This window comes from Condylura cristata, unplaced genomic scaffold, assembly GCF_000260355.1.
Source record: "Condylura cristata isolate star-nosed mole 26May11 unplaced genomic scaffold, ConCri1.0 scaffold00005, whole genome shotgun sequence".
In the NCBI taxonomy this organism is placed as follows: Eukaryota; Metazoa; Chordata; class Mammalia; order Eulipotyphla; family Talpidae; genus Condylura; species Condylura cristata.
In genome coordinates, this window is record NW_004567106.1 from 68149697 (window position 1) to 68163862 (window position 14166).

The following is a 14166-nucleotide window of genomic DNA, read 5'->3' on the forward strand; positions in this document are numbered from 1 at the left end:
CATAGCTTGTGTCATTCAGGGGGAGGGAGTCAAGAGAACTTTGATGGAAAAGCGGACCCTGAACTTTAACATTGTGAAGTGAGCGTATTTTATCAGGCTCTTGGAGGCAGGTCACCTTAAGATTCAGAAAGACACAGGAGCGAGGGCGGTGGCAGAGAGAGCTCGAAGCGTCTGTGGGGACTGGTGTGCACAGTGGAGTGACGGAGGGGTGGGTTTTGAGGAGCTCATCAGTTCAGCTGTGAGGGAACCCTGCAGATTTTTGACTAGGTGACAAGCTTTGAAACATTAATTAAGATCAGCAGTATTTTAGTTACTAGTCATCAAAAAGCTGGTCTGTGTGAGGTGTTTTGCCTACATGATTTCACTTACTAAAAGTGGCTAATTACTAATTGCTGCCCACTTCATCAAAATGGGGGACATGAGTACAGAAGCGGTAACTGGCTTACTCGGAGTCCCCTGGGGATCGTGGACGCCAGCTGTCACCCAGTTCTGGCCACAGTGTAGTGTCCCTCTCGGGGAGAGGCTAGCACAGCTCAGCTGGGGGCCCCCACTGGTGGACGGTGAAGCAGAGGTGGAGGGTGAGGGCGGCGCGCTATTCCCACTGTCTGTGTGTCCTCCCAGGTGGGTGCTGACATATGTGGCTTTTTGCTGGATACCTCTGAGGAGCTCTGCAGGCGGTGGATGCAGTTGGGAGCATTTTATCCGTTTTCCAGAAATCACAATGGCCAAGGCTACAAGGTAAATTCCTGGGATCTAGGGGCAAAGTGCACGTGGCGCCTGCTTCCGCACCGGCAGCCTGGTAGGGATGGACTCCTACCCGGTGGCACATGTGTGTCCCCATGGAAACAGCCCCACCGCCGGAGGCTGCTGTTTCTACGGCAGCAGTCAGGGAGGCAGCGGGTGGGGTTTTTGAACACTTCTGTCCTCTGTCTGCCGTGATGAGAATCAATTTGTGATGAGAATCCCGAGGAACTAAAGACTCTAAAAGGGCTGCGTTTATAATGGGTGATAATACAAATTTCTTCTTCCCAAGTGGGGTGACATGCCGCTTCCCAAAGGCCACAGTGCTCACTGCCTGGGCGGAGCCTCGCTCTTGGCCCTGCCTGACGGCTCAGCGGCCAGGCTTGAGCTGTGCCCAGGTCATAGGATGGCGCTGCAGCTCTCCGATGCTTCTGTTGTTTGTTTTTTGCAAGGATCTTCATACCCTGAATAATTTTTTTTTTTTTACAAGATGTACTTATGTATGCCTACCGAACTGGGTACAGGCCCGAGGTGCAGGGGCGGTGAGAGGATTCATCAGAGACGGAGTGGGGAGCAGAACAGGCAGTTAGAGGGAGCACACTGCTGAGGGGAGCAGCGGGCGGGTCAGGAGAGGTCTGCCGCGCCATGTGGTCACCTCCGGGGCGGGGACCTGAACTGTACTGAAGTGGCTGCGGCCAGCTTGCAGTGCTGCGTCCTTACCCGTTGCACCCCTGGGGAGGGCCCTGCTTCTGTTATTTGTAGGCAGGTGACAGCTACACGCTCTTGCTTCCTCCAGGCTCAGGACCCTGCCTCCTTTGGAGATGAATCTGTGCTGCTGGCGTCTTCCAGGAATTACCTCAGAATCCGCTACACTCTGCTGCCCTATCTCTACACCCTCTTCTACCAGGCTCACACCCAGGGGAGCACGGTGGCCAGGCCCCTCGTGCATGAGTAAGTGCGCCTGACCCAAGGAACCTGTTCATGCAACTGACTGACACTGACTATATCAGCGTGAAAATGAAAACAATTCAAACAGCAACATATATGTGCACACATGTGTACACACAATGTATAAACACACATGGTACACACATGTGTGCACATGCAACATACACACAGAAATACTTCGCTGGTGTTTGCAAGTGCTATTCTAGAGATATATTTTAGAATCCTATTCTGTTCCCTTTTGGGGAGACAACTAGCTTAAAAGTCAGGGGCCCACTCGGGGTGTTTGTTCGGTCTCCTACCAATGCTCTATCCTGGCTAAATCACAGATGCTCTTTCATTCTTAGTTTTTTTCCCTTAATATTCTTAATTTGAAAGGTTTGGTAATTTAAGTCTGATGGTCTCTTACTATGCTACGTTCAGGCTCTAGGAATGTGTTGGTCATTTATGTACAAATAAGAATATTATAGAGGAATTCCAGAGTGCTGGAATTTTTTTATAGCCAGTCAATGGAGAATCTCTACTGTCACTCTAAAAAGTGCACGTGGAGTCTTTCCTTGTCAGAATAGCGATAACACACTAATGTCTCTGACAGTCTCAGCCCCTGCACTCTTATCTGTACTGTTAATATGGAATCGTTATTTGGGGAAAGTTACACTACCTCTTGCAATTCCCTATTAGAAGGCAGAGACTTGAAAGAGAGAAGCTACACTGCAAACATGTCTACTGTTTGTGACCATGCAGACCAGGCCTCTGGCGCTCAGAAAGCCAGACCCTGAGCTTTGAGAGATGTTTTGGCACAGAGTGGTTTACTGTCGAGGTGGCCACAAAGGAGTCACAGTCGGGGTACAGCTGGCTCCCTGGGTGGGAGTGCTGTCACTGTATTGGGGCAGAGGGTGAGGGAAATGAGGGTCTCCACATTTTCAGGCTCCAGGAGGTGCCAGTCAGTGGGGGTGGCAGGAACCAGGGTATTTGATTTGCCCAGCAGATGTTGTTTCTGACGCCACTTTCAGCTTGAAGGGGCGCAGAGGGTTTTGTTAGGGACGCAACACGACCAGTTTCTCAGGTTTCTGGGGTGCAGCCGGAGCCAGTGAATGGCCAAATGTGAGGTGGAGCTAGGGAGCGAAGAACGAAGGGCGTTAGAGTTAATTCCATTTGTTCCGTAGACCAATTTTTAGTCCAGGTTGTTGTTTCTTGGTACAAAATTATCAGATACAGCTCTTTCTGGGTTTTCAAATGTGTTGTTTATTTTACTTAGATTTTTGAAGGGGGATATCGCAAATGAAACTTCTGTCTGGAAGCTGCCTGGCTTCACATTGGAATAAGAACTTAGTTCAACCCCGGGGAAGAATGGGGACTAGGGCATGAACTGGGGCAGGTGGGTCTGTCCGTAGGAATGGGGGTGTGGTTGAGTCAGTATGAATAACATGGGGATCCCCCAGTCAGGTGGCTGGCGTGTCTGGGAACCGGCTGTCAGAGCACCGTCCTGATCTCAGTGAACATCTTTCTGATCTCCAGGTTCTACCAGGACAACAACACTTGGGGACTGCACGAACAGTTTTTATGGGGGCCCGGTCTCCTCATCACCCCAGTTCTGTATGAGGCAAGTGACACTTTGGTGGTCTCTCCTTCTGTCCCTGCTGCCCTCCAAACTCCTCTCTTCCTGGACTTTTTTGGCTTCTCTCTATTCTACATCCATTTCAACATGTGTGGCTGAGCCAATCTTGAAGCGAGTGTGTGGGGTTTGGGAAGTTGGATATTTGATATTTATAGATTTTCTTCTCCAGAAGTCTTTTTCTTGACCAAGTTCCTAGTCTAGAAGCACCCATGGGTGACTCTGAGTTAAGGATCATCCTGTTTGTTTCATGAGATTCTTGTCACGCATCAGTGCGTTTACCTGCCCAATGGTTTAGAGGTGGCACAGGCCAGGGCCCGGCACTCCCTCTAAGGTCACACCAACCGGGGCACCATTGTTACCTCTGCCACTTGGCACTGGCATGATTCTGGGCAAGTTCTGTAGCAGTGAAGGTGAGAGATGAACAGTACCTGCCCCTGGGGACTGTTGGGAAGGTGAGGTGAGTTGTTCATCACAAAACTGAAGTTTCACAGCACGTTTCATCTTTGCCATCATGAGCATGGGTCCACTTGGGATTTTTCTCTGGGTTGCCCAGTTATTGTTTCTCTTGTTCCTAGTGGAAGAAAGGTATAGTTTGATGACAAAGATGAGGAAGATCATTATGCATTTTCAGTAGCTGGTTAATAAGTTCGCTGGGGGAGATTAAGACACCTATTTCATCCTGTTCAGATGTTGAGCCGTGGAAAACCAGATTTTCCTTTTTTAATTTCAGGGTGCAGAGACTGTGACGGCATATATACCTGATGCCATCTGGTATGATTATGAGACTGTAAGTAGCTTTGACTTTTCTTTGACTCCTTGAGACCACGGTAGCAGCCACATTACAGTAGATACCCCCCATGGAGAGAGTACCCTCCATCCTTGCACTGAGGAGTGTCTCAATTTTACAGCTGATAAAGCAAGATGTTATCACTTTATAGTAATCATGATGAAATCTGGAAGGGACTTCCATATTCTTTTACTTTTACTGAGCAACAACATAAAGGCTCAGGTACATTGTTTCATGAGCAAATATTGGCCAGATTACTTGTTTAGTTAAATGTTCAGTTCAAGTAGCCTCAGTGCGATAAAAATGTTCTTAAAAATTCCCAACAGATGATAAAACCTGTTGATCTAGATTTTCCCCTCTTTTGTTTGATTGAACGGCTAGTCGTTCAGTTTTGGGGAACAGAAGGGAAGTATTGCAGATGACTTAGCACCGGCAGGGGGGGGAGGTGTGTAAGCTGCCGGCCACCATGTTTGATGTGTCCACAGGGCAAGCGAGTACAGGAGAGGAAGCAGCAAGTGGTGATGAACCTTCCTGCAGACAAAATTGGCCTGCACCTTCGAGGAGGCTACATCTTCCCCACACAAGAGCCAGCCACAACCACTGTGGCCAGGTACAGTAAGCTGGGGACTTGCCTCAAAGCCGGAGTCTGCTTCTGTTAACCACTAGAAGATGCTGAAGCTTGACACGGACAGGGAGACAGTGGCTGGGTGTGAGTGTGGTCCTCAGACTCCGTGCTTGGGTTTCCCTCAACTCCTTCTGAGGAAGCTGTGGCTAGGGCTGTATCCAGCTGGATTTTGAAAGACCCTAAGCCAGTCATCCTAACTCCCTTGAATTTCTCCTCAAAATACTGGTCAGACAGTGAACTTTCCAGAATTTCCTGGACCACTGCAATTTTAGCACTGAGAGTTTCACGTCTTGGGAAACCGCCCAATTCCTGGAAAATGGGGTCTGTGGGCTACTCAGGCTTCCTCACAGAGGCCAACCATCCATTCTGCCAGGCTCTTCGCTCACTCATTCTCATCCCTCGGGCGTGGGGCCACTCTCCTTCCATCATTTCAGTTCCCCTTTCCGTTTCTCCCACTGAGCCATTTCTTTCTTGTGATGCAAACCACAGTTCAAAAGTTACTTCTTACAAACCTCATATCCCTGGTTTCTCCTCTCAGGAATTTTTGATCTCATAAGCTACTTTTGATGCTGAAGTGATAGATTCTAATGTACTAAGGAGGCACACACTTACATCTGTCTCTAAAAGTATTAGCTCACTTGCTTTGAGCAGACTCTGAGCTCATTCTGTCTTTTGAACTTCCTTTCCAAAAGTTTTTTTCAAGTTGTAGACTTTTTATGAAATTGATGGTGCATACACATACATCACAGCTAACCCCAGCTGTTTCCTTTTCTCTGATGGTTTCAGTCTTGCATGGTACCAAATTTGTCTTCTGAAATGAAGATCTCAACTTGTCATTGCCCTGCTTGAATCCCAAAGTCTTTCAGGAGCAGGGGGTTCAAGGCCTGTCACGATCTGGCTCCAAATTATTTAACCACTGCGTCTCCACCTGTATGACTCTGTAGATCAGCCACAGCAAAACCTTGCTCTTCCCAACATTCCCATCTCCTTCACTGTGTTGGGCTTCTGTGTTTATTACCCTTGCTGGGATACTTGGCCAGGTAGACATTCTTATTTTTTTCCACTTTAAATCTATTTTATTTTATGTTAGTATCTTCTCCCTTCTTTTTCCATGCCATTTTTTTTTTTGATAGCAAGAGCAGGTCATTTGTTCAGTAGAGGGTCCCACTTTCTGGACCAACTTCTTACTTGATGTGCTTTGGTTCACTCCTCTCTATTCTACATGTCTCTCTACTCTGATTGCCAGATGCAGAGACTTGATTTGACTCAGGCTCAACGGCGGGTATTCTTTGTAGGTGATGGTGTGTAAAACCACTGTGTCACGTCTAGATGCATGATGAAGATTGGTTCGTGTGCTCAAGTAGAGTCAGCTTACCTTTCTACCTTTTCCCTAATGCACCTGCGCATTACAGATGCTTGAAGCTTAGTTTTAGAGGTTGCTAAAAGGTGATGATCTAAATCTGTCATTCCTCTTATGTTTATTCACTGGAATTCTGTTTATAATGAACTTAACTCTCATAAACTGCTTGGGTTGCCTGAAATTCAGATTGTGCAGGAAAGGCAAAGAAAGGGTTAAGTTTTTCCTTTCATCTGTATTCCGAGTAATGCTCTGGTGCCTTAAGAACTTCCCAAGATAATCAATGAGTTTTTCTTTGGAAGCATCATGGTCCTCCAAATGAAACTCTTCCGTCACTTGCCAACTCTTTAAGCAGAAGCAGAGAGCCCACTTCCAGCCTTCTGGTCACTTAAAAAGACACTTAAAAAAAGATTTATTTATTTATGCATACAAAATCTGGGGTATAGGCCAGAGGTGTGGGATGTGAGGAGATTCCCTAGAGATAGAGTGGGGAGTGGGGAGCAGAACAGATGCATCTACTGAAACACACTGCTGAGGGGAGCAGTGGGAAGACAGGAGAGGTCTGCTGCACCCTGTGGGTCACCTCCCTGTCTGGGATCCAACTTGTGCTGCAGTGGCTGTGGACAGCTTCATAGTGCTGAGACTTAACCCCTTGCACCACCAGGGAGGCCCTAAAAAAGTGCACTTTGCCTTTTAGCTGACTTCTTTCTTGCCAGTGCAATGTTGTTAACTATTTCAATCATAGGTATTTCATATTCTGTATTTGAAGGTACTAGTCTCAAATGTCCTTGGGGGAATCTAAATCTATTGTTTCTGTCAGCTTTTCTTTTAAGCTGCCTTCTTACCTTGTATGTGTAGCACTTTCTGTGCTTCCACTGAGAAGATCTGAAGGATCCCAGTGCTCCAGAGATAATTTGGCTTCTCCTCAGCAAAATCCAGGAGTGGCCACAGCTTCACACTAACTCCCTTCACGGGTCATGTGCTGCACTTCATCCAGGACCAAGGGCACTTAAGTGGAGGTCTTTCAGAATGTTTAGGGTCCTCCAGGATGTGTAGGCTGCTGGACGGCCAGGAGCGTCCGGTGCCATTCTGGAAGTCTGTACATACTATAGCTTTTGTGTCTCTCTTACTTCCTGCCTTCATGCTTTGGTGACTGTGTTGACTCCAAGAATACGTAAGGTTATCCACACAAGTGGGGTCTATCCCTTTCTGCCGCTCAGACTTTGTGGCAAATGAGAGTCACTCAGTACTTGCATGTTAAGTACACCAGGTGGTTTTACTGATGTTGGCATCTGGCTTGCACAGGCCCTGGCGAACCTGAACTGGGAAAGGAAATGGTGGGGAGGGGATGTGAAATCAGTGGAGGCTGCAGCAGGTGCAGGAACTGGGGGGTCCGCAGAGGAGTGGTGAGATGAGGCGGAGCTCCAAACGAAATGCCTCTGCCTTTTTCCATTCTCGGTATCCAGCTATTTCAGCATCTTCTCAGCATCTCTTGGTGTTTCCTAGTCTGAATGGCAAAGCAGGCAACTAGAATGCTTTCTTTTCCTCCCCCAAACAAACTGAGAACAAATAACCAAACCAGGAAAGCCGCCATCCTGTAGATGCGCCATAGCACTTGATTCTTTTCTCAATCAAAATGGTCTTCAGGCGGGGAAAAGAATGTCTCTGCTCCACATCCCCCAACCAGAGCTAGCACTTCTGTGTTTACCGTCTAAATCACTCAGCTGACCACATATTGATGAGCATTTCTTCCTCCTCTGATCTCTGGATCCTAAATAATAGTTGCATCAGCAAATTTCATGAGTGATGACAGTGATCACTTGTTGCTCAGATGCTAACCTACAGAAATGGTTTTGACTGATCTTCTGGGTAGTTCTGGCTCCCATGACGTGATTGATTCTAGCGGGACAGTTGCCTGCTGGTTGTGCCTTTGTGCCTACAGAAGAGCAGAACTGGTGGCCTTTGCCAACTTAAAATCTGCTGGGGTCATAACCAGCTCCTTTGAGAGATGAGTCCTGAGTTTTTGTCCCTGACATCTGTCTTGTTTCCCACAGTCGGCGGAACCCGCTAGCTCTCATCATTGCCCTGGATGATAATCAAGAAGCAAAAGGAGAGCTTTTCTGGGATGACGGGGAAACAAGAGGTGAGCACCGTGATGAGAGCATTGCTGCTTCGGCACCTGCGTCTTTGAGTTGCACCTGCTGGGCACTCAGTGGGGAGTCTCACCTGCATGCAGCATGCACCGCCCTGTCCCCCACCCCCCGAAAGGGACTTTAGTTGCACGGTTGATGGGTGGTGGGTGGTGGCCCACAGATGAAAAGAAAGCACATTTCTACCACTCAGAATCCTCCCATTGGTCACAATATAGAGACTCTTGCTTGATGGGCAGTAGGGAACTGAAAGCGTTTCCAAGACTCTTCCTGCCTCTCGATGGGCAAGTCTTCCCAGTAAGTACACAGAAACACCATGACAGTATGGAAAACACACCCAAGCCAGTGAGACTGGAGGAAACACTGTCTCTAGACTATGCTTCTTAGCACGTGTTTCAGGCGCCAGTGACCCAACAGCATTGTGGCTGGGGCGCCGGGAGCAGACTCCTCAGACATGGGACTGGGATGTATTTGACCTTTTCAAGGTGAAGGTGCGAAGGAGATGGGCAAACAGTGGTGAGGGCTTGGAGACTCGGTCCATAGTCTTGTCATTCTCGGGATGGAGCCCCAGGGAAGGCCAGGCTGAGATCCGTTCCCCATTGGGCAGGCGAGTCTGACTCATCGTTCTTTGACTTACAGATACTGTGGCCAGCAAAAATTACCTCCTGTATGAATTTTCCTTCACCCAAGTGAGTAGCAGGTGTTTCTGAATCTCAGATGTGGGCATTCCTGGTGACGATTAGCGTGTGTATGTGATTGTATTTGGAGCTCTGTAGGCATTTATGACTGTAAGTGAGCATACCTATGACTGGATTCCCAAGAACGGAATGATCCATGTCAGTTCAAAGCAGCCATGATGTGGATTAATCAAAGCCATCTTTTCAAATGCAGTTTAAAAGACTTTCTCTGTGCCTGCGTGTTTCTGTCTCTTTCTCTCTCTTGTGTCTGCCTCGGTTCTCTGTGTCTCTATCTCTACCTCTTGCTCAGAGGTGTATGGAAATAAATTCATTAAAAGTAAAATATTTAAAATCAGTCTGTGCTCACGGAGCGCGCGTTACAAACAGGCTAAGAGCCACTCTGAGCTTCTGTGCGGAAGCTGTTCTAGGCCGCACCTCCCCCAAGTGGCCTGAGAATCCATGTGCCACAGGCAAACCTTGCCCTGCATTGCTTTTGCAGAACCGCCTAGATATGAAGATTCTACATTCAACCTACAGAGACCCTAACAATTTGGTATTTAAAGAGATTAAAGTCTTTGGGACCCAGGAACTTAAGGGCGTTATAGTGAAACAAGACAACGTCCTGATTCCGATGTCTCCTAAAGTCACCTACAATGCTGACCTTAAGGTAAAAACCATCCGGCAGAGCCAATTTACCCGTAATTTCTCATAGCTGATGGTGCTCTCTCTTGCCAAGATTGCATGGATTCCTGAAGGGCCGGAGCACACTCTGAGGCCTGGGGTGGGGAAGGTGGCCGGCTAGAAGAGAAGAATGAGGAGGGTGGGTGACAGGTGGGCCAGGGAGTGGCTGAGAAACTGGGAGAAGGCACAAGTCTCCTTTCATCCTTATTCCTCATTTGGGCCTCAGTCTTTGTCTCCTTTGGTTGGCACAGAAGGAAAACAGAGTTACGGAGTGCGGGAAACAGGGTTAGATGAAGGTGGCTCTGATGCTGCTGGCTGATGCCAGGAGGGTAAAACACCCCATTAATTAACATTTGAAATGCATTTTTTGAACAGCAACTTATTTTATTATTTATTTATTTATTTTGTAAAGATCTATTTATTTATGGATACAGAACTGAGTACATGTCAGAGGTGCAGGGGCGGTGAGAGGCTTCACCAGAGACAGTGGGGAGCAGAACAGGCTGACCGATGAAGTCCACTGCACAGAGGGTGGGTCAGGAGAGGTCTGCCGCGCCATGTAGGTTGCCTCTGGGGCAGGTGGAGATCGAACTCATGCTGAAGTGGCTTTAGCTTCCCAGTGCTGTGCTTTAACCCACTGCACCACCAGGGCGGGCCAGGACTTTCTGATTTTTATTCCTGTTTTCTTGCCACTACCCTAGGGAGACACAGCTTGGGGGTGGGGGTGGGGCGGCTGGGAGGAGGGCAAGATCAGCTCAACCTGGGCTGTGTTGTGTGTGTTCATCTACAAGGGGCGTGCAGAAGAGAACCTTCTTGACGAAGGAGGCACGGGGGAACCGGAAAAGGAGTGACCACAGGTTTTATTGATGCAGTGTTTCACTGTGTCACGCGCAGGGCTCTGATACAGTTGTGACATTTGTCTTGTTGCCAAATGGATGTCCTCCTCCCCTGTGTCACTCTGTAGACACTCTGGTGGCGTGCTCCCGGGGTTGTCCAGATTTCCTGGTCTGTTTCTATTGCCCTTCCTAACAGAAGTTGCCCATCTTGCAAGGCCTTTGTCTTAAAGCTAAATTTCCTTGTCCTTTCCTCATTCCATCAGGTTGCCCATATCACAGGCCTTAATCTTGACCTGGGAAAAGCATACACAGTGGAGTGGACCATTCCGGAAGCCTTCAAGGAAGAAGAAAAGATAGATTGTTATCCAGATGAGCATGGTGCTAGTCAGTCCAGCTGTGTCAGCCGGGGCTGTGTCTGGAAGGTAACCCTGCCAAGGGTGTGCATGCCCATGAAATCCCTTTAGGGTTGGTCTGTAATGAATCTGGAGCATAGCACTGGGCTTATCTCATTCCCTAAAATCAGTAGCAAGAGAGGACTTTCAAAGAAACCTGAGTATTTGGATGTGAAGGGTAGGTAGCAACAGAAACGCGCACTGTTTTGTGTGTGTGTGTGTGTGTGTGTGTACACAAATACTAAACATGGAGACCAGGAATTGAAAGCATGTCACTACCTGAGAACATGTGAGGGAATGAGTGATAGCTGGACTTTACCTCCCTGCCAGTTGCCTTGTCTAACCCCGTTCTCTGTGATAATCCTCTCTCTGAGCGTACTTTGCCTTTACTTTTCAGGAATCCTCTGTTGCGGGAGTGCCGTTTTGTTATTTCGTCAATGAGCTGTATTCCGTCAGGAATATTCAGTATGACTCCCACGGGGCCTCCGCTGTCCTCTCCTTAAAGCCTTCATCTAACGCCTATGCTTTTCCTTCAACACCGGTGTCCCCCCTCCACCTGAAGGTGACCTTCCACAAGGACCACATGTTGCAGTTTAAGGTAGGTGTCTGCGTGTCAAGTGATGACCAGGCCCTTCTCTGTTCTGTCACCTTTTGCTAGTTTAGGTGACAGAACCTGAACCATGCTCTTCTACATTACCCACATTGCCATGCACGAGATCCTTATCCTAAGAGCAATCAGAAACTACTGATGGGACAGTGAGACCTGCTCTAATTTGCAGCTTCGGAAGATGGCTGTGTAGAGGAAATGGTTGAGAGGCCAAGAGTGAAAAAGGAGAGATAACTAGGAAGCTCCCTGTTAGGTTGTCCCTGTGAGGGTGCCAGCTGAGGCCAAGTACAGGAAAGGAAACGGAAGCCATGTCCATCTTTGAGAGTTCAAGAGGGTGGGATGATAGAATCTGGTGATTGATTGGAACTAGTTGCTGAGAGGTCTGCATCAAGAATGTCTCCAGGTTTCTTACATCTCTACAGCGGTAGTGATGTCATTAATTGGAACAGGATCACTGAGAAGATTTGGACTTAGGCAAAATAAGGGGATGAGCTCAGTTTGGGAACCAGAATTTGGGATATCCGTGAAATACCCATGAAGGCTCAGGCATTCTTTTCCTCTAATTTAATCACCTCCAAGGACCTGGGATGGGCCATTTCTATGTCAGCTTCTCTTCCTCTACTAAAAGGTGAATCTCTCAAAGACAGGGATCCTCTACTGTGTGGTCTTTGGGTTCCTGGAGTCTGACCCAGAGCCCCGCAGCTGCCCTCAGCTGTCTGTGAAGCGTGACTGAGCCACCTCAGGCCAGAGAGGCATTGCCTCCTGTTCTTCACATTTTGACAACACCCTGGGTCGAGTTCTTTCGATCTTCGAATGCAGGGACGGTTCTCTTTTCTACTCCTGTGCTTACCAGGCACTGCGTTTGGAGACACATGCTTGCTTGACGTAACTGAGCTTGCCTGGGTTTCTGGCTGTCACGCCTCTTGCTCTACCGCCTGGCCATGTGCTAGCTCTCTCTGTAACATTCGCCTCTCTACAGCCCACTGTATTACTCTGTGCCTTCGCATTTATTTCTCTACCAGGGATGACTGATCCTCTTTCTCTGATTAGTGAATGCAGAGCTTTCAAGACTCAAGCTGTACTTTTCCCAAGCAGCATCCCAGTCTTCCAGAAAAGTGTTGGGCATCCCTTTCCCTGTAATATCAGAGTAATTAAAAATATATATATATATATATTTATTTATGCACACATAACTGGGCTACAGGCCAGAGGTGCAGGGGCAGTGAGAGGCTTCACCAGAGACAGAGTGGGGAGCAGAACTGGGAGATGGACAAAGTACACTGCTGAGGGGAGCAGCGGGCAGGTCAGGAGAGGTCTGCCACACCATGTGGTCACCTCCAGGGCCGGGGATCTAACTCACATTGAAGTGGCTGTGACTAGCTTGCCGTGCTGTGTCCTGACCCGTTGCGCCACCAGGGAGGGCCTCACCACACTCTATACTGATCTGCCTTTATGCTCTCACGTAGGTCTTGGGGTACCTCCCTTTCTTCTACTAGCATGTGGGTTACTTAAAAAATAGCAACCATGTCTTCCTCAGTTTGGTTGCCCCAATGTCTGGGAGCATGGTAGGCAGGAATATAATAGGCGCTCAGTGAGTCAGTTTAGCAAGGACGTGGGTGATTACTTGAATCTAGTAGAGTTCATGTTTTGGGGGTGAGTATTTCTCAATTCAGAAACACCTTCAGGTCATCATATACATTTGTACATCTACGCACAAAGCAGTAAATAATATATTCATAAATACCAAATTGATTCCAGAATGAATTTCCAAGAGTGCCAGGGTCAGAGCAAATATGCCCATGTAGCAGAGGCCTTTAACATTAGATGGGACAGACACAGATCAAATGCTGAATCTAACATTGTTCTTTGATATGTTAATTAAATACAGGGTTGGTATTGTGAACCTAAAGAAGACACAGGAATATAACATTTAGATGCTGTCTAAGACATCGGGGGTGTAGATTTCAAGGGTATTATACTTTCCTGATATATATCTCCTCTGCTCCTAGATTTATGATCCCAACAACAAACGGTATGAAGTCCCAGTTCCTCTCAACTTACCCACCGTTCCATCCAGTACCACCGAAAGTAGACTCTATGATGTCCTCATTACAGAGGATCCATTTGGCATTAAAATTAGCCGGAGGAGTACCGGCACCGTCATGTAAGTATCGCCATCCTGATGCCTTGACCACTCCATGCCAGATCATTACCCATGCACACATCATGGCTCAGTGCATCACAGTATCCATTCCCAGATGAACAAGTTATTTCCTTTAGGTCTGTTCTTAGGAGGAATCTGTAGCCTCCCGGGAATAACTCCCAAGTTAGTTTCAGGGGCCCAGAGATCCACCAGAGATCCATTCAACAAGTATTTGTGGATTACCTTCTCTGTATTGGGTGGTGGTAGAAGGTGAACTATCTCTTCACGTGAACAAAAAATAATCAGCAAATGGCAAGGATAATGTAAGTTAAAATGTGAATTAGTCGGTTTAGATTGTAACAGCTGTGATTACAGAGTAATGGAGAGTTATGGGAGGTTTCTGCTTTTGAGACTTTGGTCACTGTGGGTCTCTCTAAGGAGGTGATATTTAGACTAGAACCCAGAGGCGAAGAAGGAGCCGTCCCTGTGGAGATCTGAGAGAAGCGAACAGCATTTTATTGAGCACACAGGTCAAGAAACAAGAACAAATTTGCCCTAGTAAGAGGGAAAAAAATTGCCCGGTGTGTGGGAGCAGGCCTCACTAGGC

General features: G+C 47.7%; 1 protein-coding gene across 1 annotated transcript in view; it reads left to right on the forward strand.

The window, feature by feature from the left end:
• The window catches only part of MGAM (maltase-glucoamylase), a 65345-nt gene that overhangs the window by 26258 nt on the left and 24921 nt on the right, over positions 1-14166 (forward strand). The window contains exons 16-26 of the mRNA XM_012720785.1: positions 622-738; positions 1538-1692; positions 3205-3289; positions 4035-4091; positions 4577-4701; positions 8128-8216; positions 8863-8912; positions 9400-9567; positions 10681-10839; positions 11207-11407; positions 13426-13575. Of these exons, the coding sequence (XP_012576239.1) occupies positions 622-738; positions 1538-1692; positions 3205-3289; positions 4035-4091; positions 4577-4701; positions 8128-8216; positions 8863-8912; positions 9400-9567; positions 10681-10839; positions 11207-11407; positions 13426-13575 (1356 nt within the window). The remainder of the gene's footprint in view (positions 1-621; positions 739-1537; positions 1693-3204; positions 3290-4034; positions 4092-4576; positions 4702-8127; positions 8217-8862; positions 8913-9399; positions 9568-10680; positions 10840-11206; positions 11408-13425; positions 13576-14166) is intronic.